General features: G+C 58.9%; 1 protein-coding gene across 3 annotated transcripts in view; it reads right to left on the reverse strand.

The window, feature by feature from the left end:
* ZFPM1 (zinc finger protein, FOG family member 1) overlaps positions 1-16362 on the reverse strand; it is a 75427-nt gene that overhangs the window by 31114 nt on the left and 27951 nt on the right. For 2 of the 3 annotated variants that reach the window (XM_025209183.1, XM_006027883.2), the window contains exons 2-3: positions 9656-9787; positions 6896-6991 (exon numbers count right to left, since the gene is read on the reverse strand). In XM_025209183.1, the coding sequence (XP_025064968.1) occupies positions 6896-6991; positions 9656-9773 (214 nt within the window). In that variant the 5' untranslated portion in view covers positions 9774-9787. Of the gene's footprint in view, positions 1-6895; positions 6992-9655; positions 9788-10604; positions 10781-16362 lie in introns of those variants that run through there. The other variant, XM_025209184.1, reaches the window with a different exon arrangement.

The raw sequence follows: 16362 nt of genomic DNA on the forward strand, positions 1-16362 counted from the left end.
TTGGCCCAGCTGCACGGACCCTGCCAGCGCAGCCCGTCCGACCCCGGGGATGCTGCGCTGCTCCCCAAACCCAGCCCAGTCCCCCAACCCAGCTCGAAAGCCATGTGGATGCCAGAGCAGCCATTTCAGGGGGCCAAACCATCCCTCTTTTCCCCCAGCCACCTCCCCAAGCCTCGGCCTCCCTCCCTCCATCCGGTCATTAATGGTGAAGGATCGTTACTGCTCTCCCCGAAAGCAAAAATCAATGTCTCCCGGGCTGCGGGGAGGTTTGTATGGAGACCAAAGCAGGGCTATACACCTCAACATGGCATGGAGGGGGGGGTAAAAACGCTCAGCCCTCCCCTACAGTCATGCCAGTCTATGCTGCCTCCCACACACAACAGGGCTTGCCTTGCGGGGGCAATTTAGGACTTGAAGGGACCAACGGGCTTGGCCCAGGGAGCAAGAGACTCTGAAGACACCCTCTGAGACTTGCTGCATCTCATGCAAGGGGAGGAAGAAGTAGGACACCCCTTTGCAAATAAATAGGAGGGGACTGAAGGGGTTGAGACATGGAAGCACTAATAAAAGGTGCCTCGGAGGAAGAGAAAGCTGCTGGGGAGACTATTCCTCCAGGCCACACCTGTCTGCGGGACACAGGAGGGGAGAAGCCAACGTGCAGGATCCCTGCAGCCACGCAGAGGAGAGCCCGGTTGGCTGGGCCTGGGGGAGGCTGAAAGGGCAGCTGGGCAAGGGGAACTTGCAGCGGGGAACAGAGGTGCCGATCACACCCAGTGCTTGCCTGAAGTCTGCACGTGCAATGCACCCACCCATGTGGGCAGCCGTCTGCCCATGCCACCTGCAAATAGCCCGGGGCTCCCCCCACCCCATCAGCGCCCTTCTAACCAGGCGCCTGCACCTGCCTTGCAGCTGCCGAGGCCGGCTGCACAGCATGCAGAGCCCTTGCAAATGCTGCGCCGCTCGCCATCCCTAAATTACTGTTATGTCTCTGCAGTCTTTAGCGCAATCGATACGGAGCAGACCTGAATGGGGCAGCAGAGTCATTGCTATGGCAGATAAATCGCGCTCGGCCACTCTGAGCCAGGCGAGCTGCCTTGGGTGGCAGGAGCTCCTCCTAGACTTCATCCCTGGACCAGTGCCTTGGGTACCATCGCCCCCTCACCCCACATGAAGAAGTGAGGCTGTAGCCACTGCCGCTGGTGATGCCCGTATGACAAGGACCCCAGAGAAAGGCTCCCATGGCCAACGCATCGGTGCAACACTTCTAAGATGCACCGCTGAATTGTTCCACCCTGAGCCCAGCCCTGCTTCCCCCCAGGCCTGGGGGCTGCGGTCTCCTTCCAGGAAGGATGGGAGTCCCCAGGCTCCGAGCAGCAATTTATGGGACCTTCCCTCCAGCTCTGTGGAGGGTGCATTGCGATGGCTCCTGTGCACGAAGCCCCCGGCTGATCCCGGGAGAAGAACTAAGCCATTCACAGAAGCAGCTTGAAACCTCCTGTAGCTACCCCAGCTTTTGGGAAAAAGCTTCCCAAAAGACACCTCTGCCATTCACTCTGCTGCAGCAGCTGGTGGCATCCGCTGGCTCGATGCCGCACAGACTCCAAGGCACTGGGAGGCCTTTAGGAAAGCAGGGAGGAAGAGACGGGCCACGGGAGAGGACGGGGCAGACTGGGGTGAGATGAAAAGCACGGCTGGGTGCAATTCTCAGCCCCAGCAGGAAAGGACCGCTAAGATGCCAGGGGTCGCAGGGAGCGAGTGCTAAACACGATGGTGCCCAACTCGGAGGCACCGGTGCAGCTGCACAACGCAGGCCGGGCCGACAAGCCAGACATCGCTGCAGCCCATCACGAGGCCTCAAGTGCCCGGTTCTGGGACCCTGGGTTAGCAGGCAGCAGAGGCAGGAGGCATGGATCACGCACCTCGGCACCCCAGTTCCTGGGGCACCCCATAGCTGCCGCAACCAGGTGCTAGAGAAAGCCTCCAGGAAGCAGGGTCTTGACCCCAGCATGCCACAAGGAACTACAGCCCCCCAAAAGAGAGGATGCTCCAGCATGGTGCCCTCGGGGCCGGGCCCCTGATGTGGAGGAGGGGGGACAAACCTCAAAGGAGCAGCAAACACCCCAGTGCCAAAGGAGACAGCATCAGCCAAAGCACAGATCAACCTGGAAACCCCCCACCCCAGAGTCTCTAGCAGGACCAACACTGCTCCCCCCCACCAAACTGGAATGACTATCACCCCAAAGAGATGGGCAGGAGACCCCACCAGCCAGGCCCCGGGCTGCCGGAGCGGTGGGCAGGGCGGCTGAGCCAGCCGATGGAGCAGGAGGCAAATTAAATGGCCCCGTCCATCTGTAACGCTCCCAAGTTGCGGATTATAGATTATAGCTATCAGTGATTTGCATATCAGAATTTTAAGCAGCCAGCCCCCTCCCGCCAGCAAGGTCATTGCAAAGATAAAAACAGTCCTTCTCCCCTGCCTCATACGCTCCCGTTGCATGTCACAGCGCCCAGGCCGCCGAGCACCAGAGACGCCACGGAGCGGGCTCCCCATGCCTGTGCCCGGCGCCACGTGGCCCAGGGCAGGCAGATGGAGGGACATGGGTCAGAGCTGCTACCTGCGAGCGGAGATTAAAACCCTGCACACTTCCAGCCTCCAGGGCTGGCGTGCACGTGGCTGAACCGGGGGCAGGAGCAGAGGAATGAACACAGGTGACCCCCAGGGCCCTGCAGTCATGACCGTGAGACACGTGTCCGCTTGCCTCTCAGGGGCAGCCTGGCCTGTTCCCAGCCTTCCACCCATGCTCTGATCCTGCTCCATGCAGAGGAGCAGAAAAGGGCTCAGGACTGCTTTGACGGCCACACAAGGATGGGGCCAAGCTGTATGCATGCCTGCATGCATGAACACTCACGTGAACACACACACATGCATGCCCGCATACATGCACATGCATGAGCACGTGAGCATCTACACAGTACAAGCAAAGCATCCGGGGGCTCAAAGTGCCGATGGCCAGCACGGCTCAGTGGACACTGAGCCACACGCGTGGCTCATCAGCCAGGTGCCACAAGCTGCAGCTCTACAGGTCCCTTCTGCCACCCTTGTACCCAGCGGCCTCCACGGAGGTGTGCCCAGCAAGCCAGGAGCAGGCTCTCCGCCGAGGGTGCATGGCAGGACGTGGAGCTGTTTTGCCCCATGTCCAGCCAGCCAGGGGAGTGGCCAGGCCTCCGGCCACGCCGCCCAGCAGAGAGTTAGGGCAGGGTCACCATGCCATGACTGCAATGGCAAGGATCAGCAACCGTGCCACCGGCATGCGGGAACCGGCCCGTTCTCCCCTCCCAGCCGGGCTCCGCCAGCCTGCCACAGGGCACGGCTTCGGCAGGGGTGTCCTGTTCACCAGCTGCTTCTGCCGAGGCTATTCTTGCGTTGCCCAAGCAAGGGCCTGGTACTTTGAAAAATTAACTCGGTCCCTGTGGAGCTGGAGGGCAGCCCCCAGGGACCCCAAGCACCATGATCCTCAGCACCCAGAGCAACTCCAATGAAGAAAGCAGGGTTCTCCACCCCCGACCCAGAAGGACTGATGCCTGCTTCACGCTGCAGTGCACCCCAAGCCCGCTCCATCACAGATGCCAGGGAAGGACCACTCTTCCCGGCCACCCCCTCAGACCTAGCAAGCGCCCCAGCTTGGGAGCACTGGAGCAGGAGTTTTGCACCTCATCAGACACCAGCCCACCCCTGGGAAAGCATCAGCTCTGCTTGCATTCATTTCCCCCGAGCGCAGCAAAATTACAGGGCAATTCTCCTGCTTCAAAGAGCCCCGCGAGCCCCCCAGCGGGGCAGGTGGCTTCGGACACTTCAGATCTCATTCAAAACCTCGGGGTTTATCTTGTGAATTGTTGGCACCCAGTATAGCCCCCTCTGTGGGACCCTTAAAAGGCTCTCCTAGGACCACGGGGAGACTGGCCACACTGGAGAGACCGGCCCCCAGGCCCTGCCACCCCTGCGGGAGGTTTGCACGGACCCCGACCAGCTGAGCAGCGCGAGGTGCCGACAAAAGCATCTGGGAGCTGTGCGGCTCCCTCCCTCCTCGTCCTACCCCCCCTGCCCTCCGCGCTGCATCTTCGCAGCTGCCATTGCTGACATATGGCGGATCCTGCCAGATAAAAAGAAAATTCAGGCTGCTCAAAGTTTCCCTTTTTGCCAGTTCCATTCCTGATAAGTGCCGTGCCTGCACAGAGCCTGATAGACGGGCTATCGCGGCGGTTAGTGTGAAAGGAACGCCCTATCGCTCCTCCATCGCCGGACTGCCATCAACTCCCAGCCACACAGAAATTAATATCACTCCAATTACCAGAATAGAGATGGGCTGGGAGCCGCCGATAATAAAATCTCTTTTACATAAAGAATGCAAATAGCTAACTCCGACGAGGAGCAGGGGGATGGGCAGGGAGCCACCGCTTGCCACCTTGCTCCAGGCGCGCGCCTGCCCCACCGAGGCATGCCGCGGCCCCGGGGCCAGGGCAGGAAAGGGATGGGGGGGCTATTGTCCGTGCAAGGCCAAGCCAGCAAACCGGGGAGTCGAGCATGGAGGCATCTCTTGCCCATCACCCCCAGCATGCTCCCCGTCTCCAGGCCAGCTTGGAAGGAGGACAGGGCAGCCCCAGGACACGCTGCCACCCACCCCAGACAAGCCGTAAGCCGATGAGCAACCCAGCCCAGGTGACCCCTGTGCCCCCCAGAGTGGACATTGCTGTAGCGGTGCCTTGCAGGCAGCTGGTCCAGGTGATGCTGGGGGCGTCCGACCCTGGAGGGAGGTTTGCTGAGCCATTTAAGGCATATAACACTGCATTACTGCTGTTTCACACCTTGGAGGCTTCTTTCCCCCTCCATTGCCTTCCAGCCTCTCCTCCACAGCAGACCCCACCGGGCAGCATGGCCGTGCTGGGAAGGGACTAGGGGGAAGGGGCAGTGATGCCACGCTCCCCCCTGCCCTGTCCCCCTCTCTCCCCCTGGTTCCTGGGCCAGAGGCCTCGCGGGGAGGGAGAGAGCTGATAAGGAGGGGAGCGGGGAGGGGGAAGCCATGCAGATATTTCCTGCCAGCGCATCCAGGAAGGGCTAGGGATATCAGTCGGAGAGCATTTCCCTTCCCCGTGGGGGAGAAGGGGATGCACAGACACTGCATGGAGCCCGAGGGGAGGGCGACGAGGTCCCTCCTCCCCTAAGAGTCTCGATCCTGCAGACAAGGGGACAGGATGTCTTATTACCCCAGACCCTTGTCTGCTTTGAAGGCAGGGGAGGGCAGGAGAGAACCAGGCTCGTGGCACGGAGCCGGGGTCCCTCGGCAGTGGGTATTTCGCCAGCTGAGGCCGAGCCGGGGTCACGGGAGATGCACATGTGCCTTGGCGCCCGGCGTTTCCCAGGCTGCCGCGATAGCGGAGTCTGGCTCATCTGTCATCCGCGCGACAGGGGGCCCGGCTAACGGGCAGCCCGAGCGACCGCCGGAGGCCACGTCTCCATCAGGGGAGGCCAGGCCAGGCCCACCCGGTCATGCATGCAGAGCCAAAGCAATAGCCATCGAGCATCGGTGGGGCTTCGGCTTGTCATGCGGGTAACACAGCCCTCCTTGCTCATGCAACACGCAGCAGCCCATCTCTTCCGGTGGCACAGCCCTGCCACAAGACACGGATGGGCGATACCCGTCCGAGGCTACAAGGCACAGACCCTGCGCAGTCCCTACTAGCAGCATCTTCACCCAACCCTGAGATGTCTCCAGCCCCAGGGACACAGAGCCAGACCTCCCTCCGGCTCCCAAGCCACTGCAGGCACCAGCAAGCCCCTCACCCTTTGTGCCCTGCCCAGGCAAGGGGCAGGACTCTTGCATCTACACACCATGCCCTAAGGGGCAGTGCCTTCCTTTGGGTTTCTAGATGGCCTGTGATAGGCACACCACGGACCTGGACAGTGCGCACGGCCCTGTACGGGTTGGAGCGCGCAGTGGCACCGCACCGCAGCCTCTGGACGCCCCGCTGACGAGATGGACAGGCAGCGATAGGAGGCTACAGACACTTCTCGGGGTTTTGATAACATCACTAAGCGCTCGCACTTTGTTCTTGTGGTTGCCGATGTTATCGAGGCCTCGCCGCGCCTGCCTGGGATCGCAGGCCAGTGAGCGGCCTGAGCCGGGACCCGCGAGCGCTGGGCACTGGCCACAGTGGGAGGGACAAGCCTTGGTGGGGAAGCCCCTGACCATGCTCCTGGTGCACGAAGGCCCCCTTCTGCTCCCAGCCCGCGCCCGGGGGCACCAAGATTCAGGCCCTTTTGGTGCCAACGGAGGGAGCAAATGTGACCAAGAAAGAGGAGTCCTCACAGAGCACCGTCGGCTCTGTGCAGCATCGAGGAGTTTCACAGATCGGTGCCAGCCAAAACCCAGCCTTCTCCCCTGGACCAGAGGGGACTATCCCTCCACAAGAGCCCTTCATCTCCTGTTAGGGGCTGGCCAAGCAGGAGGAGCTGTGCCCATCCCTAGCACCACCCCTCCCCTGGCTCTTCCCATCCTTAGAGCATCTGGGGTTAGGCTCCAAGTGGGTAAATGTGCTGTCTTTTATTAAGCCAACTAAATAGTTGCAAAAATTGTTCTTTGCAAGCTTTCGGGTACAAATACCCTACTTCAGGCAGAGGGACATCAGCCGAACATCTGGGGCTGGTACTCTGCTATCACTGCCCTACCTCCATTGCTCTAGAGCAGCGGTGCTCAACCCGCTGTAGACCATTTCACAGTCCACGGCACTTATCCGGGGCTTGGACAACGTGGAGCTTGCCCCTGTACCCCCCACCCTCGGGTGCAGGGTCTCTGGGAGGCGAAGGTCAGACTTGCAGCAAGGGAGCAGGGGGTTTTACCTGGTCCATCCCATGGGTTCGTCTCCTGTGGAGTTTCTCCGGGCTCCGGCTGCTCCGACACCTGGGGGCTTTCGAGGGCTTCTTTCGACTCTGCCTCTGGAAGCAAAGCAACCAAGCATTACTCGTGAAGAGCTCTGGGAACAGGGAGCTGGGGGCTGAGCAGCGTGGAGACAGCGCCGGGCTAGACCCCTGGATGCTCTGCACGGTGCTGGACCCCACGGCCTGTGCCTGCATCCCAGCCCTCCCCTGCAAGATGACACCTCTGGGCCCTCTGTTTAGGGAGACAGAACAGCCTCTGCTCCCCTGCTCCCACATTTCAGGCCCACCCGGGTGACTCCGGAGAACAGCAAGTGCTCAAAGCTGGGCACAGCCTTCAATGCTAAGAGCAGGATTAAGGGGCTACGTAGCAAAGCCCAGGTCCTTCCTCCCAAATCCCTTGGGCATTCTAATTCAAAGCAGCGTGGACACCTGCCCCTCGGTCGGTCCTTCCAGCAAGGGTCATGCCCTCGCCCTACCGAGAGCCCCCAAAGCCCCGTGTCCCAGACCCGGCTGGAAACCCCCGCTCCCGGCAAGCCTCCATTTGTGGCTCCTTCCTAGCAACTTGATGACAATTATTTTCTCCATTAACTGCTGCTCAAGATGCTGGTGATAAGCCTATTTGCATATGACAGTGCGGAAGATTAGCGCCCAAAGTGCATGTTTGTCTTCACATGCCGGGCGGGCAACCACGGCGGAGCCCAATCGATAGGCGCCACAAAGGACGCCCAGGGGTGACGTCACCGGCATCAGAGATTATTAATACAGGTGATAAGCGGGATGATTAACATCAAATAAATCAATCACCGGGTATAAAAGTCCTATTATTTTTGGCTATAAATCAAAGTGCCTGGCATATTGATTTTTATCCATCGCGCTGAAAGCCTTCGCGGCCGTTATTGCTGCTCCGTGTTATCGGCGCTATCACCTTTTTATCAAAAGCAGGCTGGTGCCAGGTGCAGCTCTCCAGCTGACTTTCCAGCTCCCTAAGCCCCCACCCCGGACGGCCACGAGATCCCAAATCAGATAAAAATGAAAATAAAAAAGCTAGCTTCCTTTTTCAACCCGGCTGGGGAAGCGGGTGGGAGCAAAGTCTGCCAGCGACAAGCCATTGAGCCTCTTTAAACTGCTTCTACTAGTCCCCGGGGCCACCGCAGCACCCGTGGCTCTTCGGGGACTGGTGAGAGGCACATGCAGCCACGGGGCCAAGGTGGAAGAGACCGAGGGTCAGGGAGAAACTCCTGCAGCTGGGAGCAGCTGGTGCTCCTCCAGCCTGAGCTGCCCCTTATCCAGGGAGATTATCGGGTGATTAATGTTGCGCTCCCTTTGCTCAAGGCCCCGTCCCGCAGAGCTTTATCTCGGGGCCCAGCTCGGCAGAGCTTATTGACTGCTAGGCAAGAGGTCAGAGGCCACAATCCTCCTGTGGGATCGGTCTCCGGGAGCCCACGCCCCCACAGGAAGGGCGGATGTTGGGGGAGAACGCCAGGGTGGGGCCGGGAAGTGCCACGGGCGAGGCGGGGTCCGGGCCGGGCAGGGCGCCTCCAATATCCATCTGGGACCAGAGGGGCATCTGGGCTCAGCTTGGAGCTGGGATGCAGCTGCTTCTGGGGTGTGACGCCGCATGGCGGTTCTGGGACTGCTGGGAACGAGGTGGTGGCATTCAATGGGATGCACAGGAGACGGCTTCTGATGCCAGGTCACCGTGTACAGCGTGCAAAGCCTTCCCGGGACCCCATTCCCCATCCCAAAGGGAGAAGCCCCCTCACTCCCCTGCTTGCTCACACAAGGCCCAGGTGGCTGCTGGCTGCATGGGGATGGTTCAAAGAGCCAAAACGGATACGTGGTGAGGAGCAGGCACCGGCGAGGATCACGCCTCTGGTTTCCGCTGTGCCAGCATGCTGCTCCCGGCAGCCCCAGGCTCCCCCCTTCCTCCCCGAACGGCCAGCTCAGCTTGCCTTTCTCACCGACTGACAAGCAACAGGGAGAGGCTGTGCTGGGCAGGGATTTCCCTTTGCTGGGCAGCAAGGAACCAGGGCAGAGGTGAGGTGTCTGGATGACTGAGCCGGTCAAAGCCAGGGGACAGATGCTGTCCTGGGAGCTGCCCCCATGCTGCATCTCTCTGGAGCTGGGAGGTGGCCGAGAGGAGGCACCGAATTGACCTGGGGCAAATGCATTGCAGCCTCGGTGCAGGATGGTGGCCACAGAGGCACACGGGGGCTAGCACTGGCAGGCCGGGGCACTGGCGGCTTCACTTCGCTTGGCTCAGAGCAATGCTGTAGGATGCCCAGGTTGAAGACAGCTCTGGGCTTGTTGAAAGCTTTAGGTCCTGGAGAAGGGCAATGCCAGGCACTCCAGCTTCCTCTGCAAGCAGCACTTTCCCACGGCATTTCTCCGGCCAGGGGAGCCCCAACTTCCAGCCAAGTCGAGTCCGAGAGCAATGAGCCCAAGAGGGACCGCGGCTCTCGGGTTGCAGAGCTGGGACGCGCCTGCCAATGCATTGTCCTGGCGAAGCAGCAGCCCTGCTTCACGCTGCTCTGAGCATGGTAGGGGCAAAGCCTGGGCTGACCCCTGGCTTCCCTCGCTCTATGAGGAGGGCCCAGGGATGCCAAGGGGCTTGGAGAATAGAGAGGCAGCGAACTGCCAGGCAGGGGAGGATACAGGGGAGAGGGGGACAGTGTTACTCCCCATCCCACGGAGAGCGACCCGGGATGCCACGCGACGTACCTTCGCTGCACGGAGGGCTCGAGGCCTCGCAATCCGCAGAGCTCTCATGGTCCGAGGCACCGGCCTCCCGCTCCGACGGGCTCTTCTCCTCTGCTGGGGCGTCTTCTCCTTCTTCCATGTCTCCGAAGGACCCTGCAAGACACGGGAGAGGCCGGGTGAGGCGACACGAAACAGCTCCTGTGCCTCCATCGCTGCATTTGGCCTCTGCTCCAGGACCCCAAAGGCTGCCCGAGCGGTTGAGTCTCGCAATGCACCTTGCAGCCGGCCACATTAAAGCACCATGCAGGGAAGCCAGGAAAGAGAGCTAGAAAAAGGACCCAGGAGTCCTGCCACTCTCCCCCCAGGCTGTGGGATTGGTAGCTCAGGGGCACAGGGGGGTCTCCAAGCCCCTGCCCATGAGGATAATCCCTTGGTCTCATAACTGGAGGGTCACAGGAGGTGCAGAAGGAGCTAAAAGACAGGAGAAGGGAGTCACACAGATTCAACCCTCAACACCCACCGCCTGCACTCACCAGCAGCCAAGAGGAAACCTGTTTCCTTCAATGACATGACTGGATGCAGGGGAGACCCTCTCCTCGTCCCAGCTCGCACCGAGTGATCATGCACAGAGCTAGGCTGGCTTTCCAGCCACATTTACAAGTGCCACTGGTGGCTGTAATCACGGGCTACGGAAAGGAGCATACGGAAGCTGCAAAACTTTGCTGCGCCTTGTAAATGGTGCTCTCCAGACATGCAATCAGTTCAGGGGCAGATTTATGTGGGCAGCTCAGCGTTGGGAAGGGGGTGGCTAGAAAGAAGGCAATCAAGAAACAGGCTGGATAAAGTTCCCTAGGGATGCTGCTGGCACGAACCTCTGTGCTCTTGGGGACAGGCTGTAGCCCCTGCCCCAAGGGATGGACAGGAGAGGGTGCCTCTCCCCCCACAGCCCCAGGGCGTCACAGTTCCCCACCTGGTTGCAATGCACGGTCCCGGTGGAGCAGGCTGGTTTGCCAGGAGCCTGCCAAGGTCACTGCTGCCTGCATCGTGGGTGTTTGCTGGGCTGGGCTATGCAGACTGGAGGGGCCTGGCCGTGCTGCAGCCACCCTGGCATCAAAGGGGGGCATAGCGGCCGAGTCACTGCAGCAGACTGTGAGCACCAAGCTGGCTCCAGGCAGCTGCACGGTGCACCCTCTGCCCTCACGCGGCTCACAGTCACGCGGAGGCAAGCGGGCACGCACCCTGGTCATGCATATTTGAGCAGGAGCTGGGCAGTGAAGCAGGGCCCCAGAGCTGGAGGCAGGACCTGTAGCTGGGACACGGCAAGGGAGGGAGACGTGGCACATGCTCACTGTGCATTGCACACCCACTGAGCTCCCCCCGAAGAGCAGGGAGCTTTGCCTTTGGGGTCTCCAGAGCTCAGCTGGATGGCACCATATGTCCAGTGTCAGCTCCCCTGTGCAGCCCCACCAGCCAGAACCACTGCTGCCACGCCAGGCGCATCCCCGTGGCAGGTTGCAGATGCTCCTCGCCCGCAGGAAACACCAAATGCTTCCAGCCCTGGAGAAAGGTGTCCCAAAGCCAAAATGGAGCACAGGCCAGCTCCCCAGCATCCGGGGACCACGCCTGGGGGCTCAGCGACCCCCTTGAGCCCGCTCCCCCAGCAGCACCGAGGCGAAGACGCTCTGCCGCTCTACTGGCAGGGGGTCCGTCGTGCCCCGCGGGTCACACGCTGGGCCCTACTTCCCCAGCCTGCAGCAGTATCACCTAAAGAACAGCCCAGTTGCCCCGAAAGCAGTCTCCCAGAGCCAGCCTAAAGGCACGGCGGCCCCTAATGACACCGAGCCACGCAAGGGGAGGCGGAGGAGCGATCCAGCACCCGGGGCTGGTGCACAACCGCGATCAAACAGAGTCCCGGAGAACCGCCCATCGCACCGAGCCGCCCGCCTCCCGATACAGCGAGCTGCTCCCGCCAAAAGCGCCGGGCCGGGGAAAGGACCCCGCGCCGTGCCACGCTGCTCCAGACCTCAGCCGCTCTCTGACTCCAGGCATGTATATTTACACCGCGAGAACAAAGGCCCCATAATCTATACAAAGCAGACAACAATGAGCGTGAATAAAGAGGCTGCCAGAGAAGGAAAGGCAATTTATTCTAATTCTGCTAATTTCAGTTCCAGCACAATTAAAAAGACTCTGATAATATTCAGAAACAATCGGCGGCTAACAAATCGTTCCTCTCGCTGTAAATGAAACATTGTTAGGCTAATTTTTTCTTTCACGCCTTCACGGCTCTTGGGTTTGTGATAAAGTTAACCCCCTTCTCGCCTCTTCCCCTCTCTCTGCTCCCCGCTTTCTGGGCAGGGAAGGCTGGCTGCGTCCACAGAGGGCTGGACGGGGACAGGGAGACCCGGGACCCCCGCCTCCTTGGCTAGCTACTGTCGTGCCCGAGACAGCCCAAGGCTGTCTGTACTTGCCCGTGTCCCCCAGTGAGTCCTGGATCCCGGAAATTTTGCATGGAGAAAGGCCGTCCTCCCACGCACTTATACAGCACCTTGCACGATAGGGACGGGATTTCGACCGAGCTCTCCAAATCAATCCAGCTGGGTGGAGTCAGCCAGGTGTTACCTGTAGCCTGCTCCTTCCACATGGATTAGACCAGGGTTTTCTTCTCTGCCTCTGCATCCAGCCCGTGAGACGCAGGCAAAGCACATGCAAAGCACACGACCGGCCTGGGGATACCTGGAAAAGCCAGGCAGAGCCGGGCCTGAGATCGGTCACGTGCACTGGGCAGCTGCTGGGTGCCACGCAGCTGGCACCTGTGCCAACGGAGCACACAGCCCATGGCTGCAGGGGTGAGCTGGACACACACGAGGGAGCCGGGCAGTCCTGGAAACAGGGGACGGCTTCTCCTCCCTGGAGACCTCCCGGGGAAAACGTGGGCTTCCAGGAAGCCTCCGTAGTGGATGCCAACCAGCTGGCACCGCTATGCAGAGACATTAGGAGACAGATCACCAACCTGGGAGGCAAGAACGAATCCTGTGATACCCAAAACCTCATGGCAGAGGGGAAGGATGTGCCTTTGACCACAGAAATCCCCGGTCCATTAAACCTCATGAAATGCAACAGGGGCTTCCCCGAAGACCTCACCCTGCCCCGTCGCATGGCATCACCCACTGACCGCCAGCACTGGGCATCCCTGCAGCCAGTGGCACAGATGCTTAAGAAGACAGTGCATCCCTGTCTCTGCTGGACCTAAATGCAGAGCACGGATCAAGGCAAGGCAGGGGGGAGAAAGCCGCTGACAGCCGCTACCCGCAGGCCTCGCTTTCTGTGTCCAAATCTCGCCGGCGAACCCTTTCCCCGACCTGCCTCTGCCCGCCACACGCCCACCCCGTGGCACATGCGGGCATCCTTTGTCCCGACGAGGTTTCCAGCCATTGGAAAGCACCGGCAGAAAATGTTCCCAGCCGTGTGGGTTAAATGAGCTACTGGATATTTTTTTTTTTGAAAAAAAAAAAAAAAGAGGAGAGGAGAGAGGGAGAGGGAGAGAAGAGGCGAAGCAGTGAGTGGAGCGTCATTTCTCTGGGATTGCTGGAAGCCTTGCAGAGTTATCACCTCACGCAGACTCCCTCAGCTTGCCTGATCTGTCTATTCTTCATTAAGCAAATACGCTGAAATGGAAATGAAAACATAATAGCTATTTGATTCTCGGCGAGATATTTTGCATATTGGTTCAGTGCTGATAGCGGAATTTCATCAACTCCCTTTTTTCATGCTTTAAAACTGAATTACTGAGGCTGGCTTTACAGAGAGGTGATGAGCCCAAAACCGCTCAGTTCCAAGATACTCCGCTTAGACGATTAACTATTCTCCCTCTGCCTCCCTCCTTCCCGCTCGCCTTCCCCCTCCTCCTTTTGATAACAAGGGAGGATTTCTTTTTTTTTTTTTTTAAATTACAGCGATTGTAAAAACTTCCATTAATCTGAGATGATGCGACAAAGTTAACGGTGTAAAAGCTGGCGCCAGACACGATCGGGGCCATCAGTTTATGGCGTGGCTGGAGGGGGTGGAGGAGACGGCGAATACCCGCCTGCCCCAGGAAAACCCGCGGGGGCGGGAAGCGAGATGTAAATACCAGAAAAGTGAATGGCGCCTCGAACAAGCCCGGCCCCCGAAAGCTGCCAGGGGCAGAAGGAAAGCACTGGGAATAGGTAGGATTTGGGTGAAAGCAATTAGCCCAGGAAGGAAGCCCCCCGGCCAAGGAGAAAATTACCCGGGCGGCCGCAGCTCACCTCGCCATCCGCGTGCCCAGCCGGCCGGGGAGCTCGAGGGCCGCGGCGTGCTCCATCTCCCTTGTTTTTGTCTCGTCTCCCTCTCTTTCCTGGCTTCCCCTGGCTGATTCATGCCTTCCTTCCTTATCGCAAACCATGGATGTTTCCCCCTCCGCCACCCTCTACCTGGCTTTGGATATCGGCTTCCTCTTCTCTTGCTCCTGTTTACTGTACACACGCAGAGGGCTGCATTTCCCCCTCTCGTTTCGGTCTTTCCTGTTTCTGCACACAAAGCCCTTCGATTTACCGGACCGCATGGCCGGCCCTGCCTGCCACCTCCCTGCCGTGCACCCACACATGCGCACGTGGCCCGAGATGATAAAATCAGAGGAAAGGAGGGTTGGAAGGGACCTCGGGAGGTCACATCTAGTCCCAGCAGGACCAGCCCCGACTACATCATCCCAGCCAGGGCTTGGTCCACCTGGCTCTTAACAACCTCCAAGGATGGAGAGTCCACCACCTCTGGGTAACCTGCTCCAGGGCTTCACCACCCTCCTAGGGAGAAATGTTTTACTGATATCCAACCTCAACTTCCCTTGCTGCAGCTTGAGCCCATTGCTCCTTGTCCTGTCATCTGCCCCCACTGGGAACAGAGCCAGGGGCAATACCCAATGGAGGAGACACCCGCCTCCCCATAGCTACTAGAAAGACGGACATCAGAGATGGCTTTTCAGCTACCTCTACCCAGCTTGAGGGGGCTTCGTATCTCCATCCCTCCAGCAGCCTCCTAACAAGGAGCATCCTATGGGACCGGGCAGAGCCCAGGTCCATCTTGCCCGTCTCCGTGTCACACAACAGCAGAGAGCAGATGCTGACAGGGAGAGCGAACTGGATCCAAGCAGGGCTTTTTTACCTGCCCAACTCCTCTCCCCTTCGCAGCCTCCAGCACTGACGGTCCAGGCAGGTCTGATGCAGAGGCCGTGCCCCTCGCTCCTGCTCAACAGCGACCCATGCCCCTTTCCTCCAAGGACGTGTCCCATCCCTGGCTTTACTCTCAGCTTCCACCACCTCTGGTGGCAACGAGTCCCACCTTTTAATGACCCACTCTGGGGGAAAAAGGACTCCTTTTGATTAAACTGACCATCTGCTCATTTCATGTTGCGACCCCTTAGTTCTTGTATAGCGAGGGAGTCAATAATAAATCCCCATTGACTTTCTCTTTGTCATTTAGTAAACCCCCATGGCCCCTCTCAAGCATCTAAACTGAGCAGGCCTGGCCTCTTTAGTCTCTCCTCCTATGCAAGCTCCTCCATACCCCTCATCATCCTTGTTGCCCGTCTCTGCACCATCTCTAGTTCTTCTGGATCCTTTTTAGAGGTGCGGGGACCACAACTGGGCACAGGGTTCAAGGTGTGGATGCACCGTGGATTGCTCAAGGGGCATCATGATAACTTTGCACTTTGTTCAAAATTCCCTTCTCAAACATCCCGAACATTTGGCCGGCTGCTGATGTTTTTCGTGAACTGCCCGCATCGACGCCCAGGTCTGCTCCCTGCGTGGCAACAGCTAATGTCGAGCCCATCAGAGCGTAGCTCTAGTCTGGGTTACTTTTGCCCAGGTGCATCACTTTACACCTGTCTACACTGAATTTTATCTGCCGTCGAGTTGCCCATTCGCTCAATCGTGGTGGATCCTTCTGCAGCTCTTCACGGTCCCTCCTTTGTTTTTACCACTTTTGTGTCATGGGCAAATTTATCTTTACCGTTTTGCATCATGGGAAAAATTTGGCCGCCTTGCTACTCACCCCTTCTCCAGATCATTTGTGAATATGTTAAACACCACTGGTCCTAACACAGACCCCGGGGAACCCGCTGTTGACTATTTTCTATTCTGAAAGCTGACTTTTTACACTCTCTTTGCTTTCTATCTTGGATCTAATTTCTAACCCAAGCGTGAATGTTCCCTGTAATCCCGTAACTACCTAATTTAGTTAAGAGCCTTTGATGGGGGACCTAATCACAGGCTTTTTGGAAGTCCACATATACTATTTTAACTGGATCGCCTCGATCCACTGACTTTTGACACCCTAAAAAAACTCCAGTAGGGTGCGATTTCCCCTGGACAAAGCCATGAGGATTTCTTCGCAGCAAAGTCATGCTCATCCATGTGCTGAACAATTCTTTTCTTTTTTATTATTGTTTCTACCAGTTTTCTAGGAACAGAAGTCGGGCTCATTGGCCTGGAGGTCCCTGCACCCCGCATATGGGAGTCACACTGGTGACCCCCCAGCCCTCTGGCACGGAGGTTGCGTGCAGCGATGTCCACCCCGAGCTCCTTCAGGGCCCCAGTGTAAATGCCATTGCTCTCTGGGGTAAATGTCACTGCTTGGCTGGGCTCTCATGACACCCCCTCTTTCCAGCGACCAGCCCCGATTCCCTGCACTGCCCAATACAGCAGCAC

This window comes from Alligator sinensis, unplaced genomic scaffold (genome assembly GCF_000455745.1).
Source record: "Alligator sinensis unplaced genomic scaffold, ASM45574v1 scaffold255_1, whole genome shotgun sequence".
Lineage (NCBI taxonomy): Eukaryota > Metazoa > Chordata > Crocodylia > Alligatoridae > Alligator > Alligator sinensis.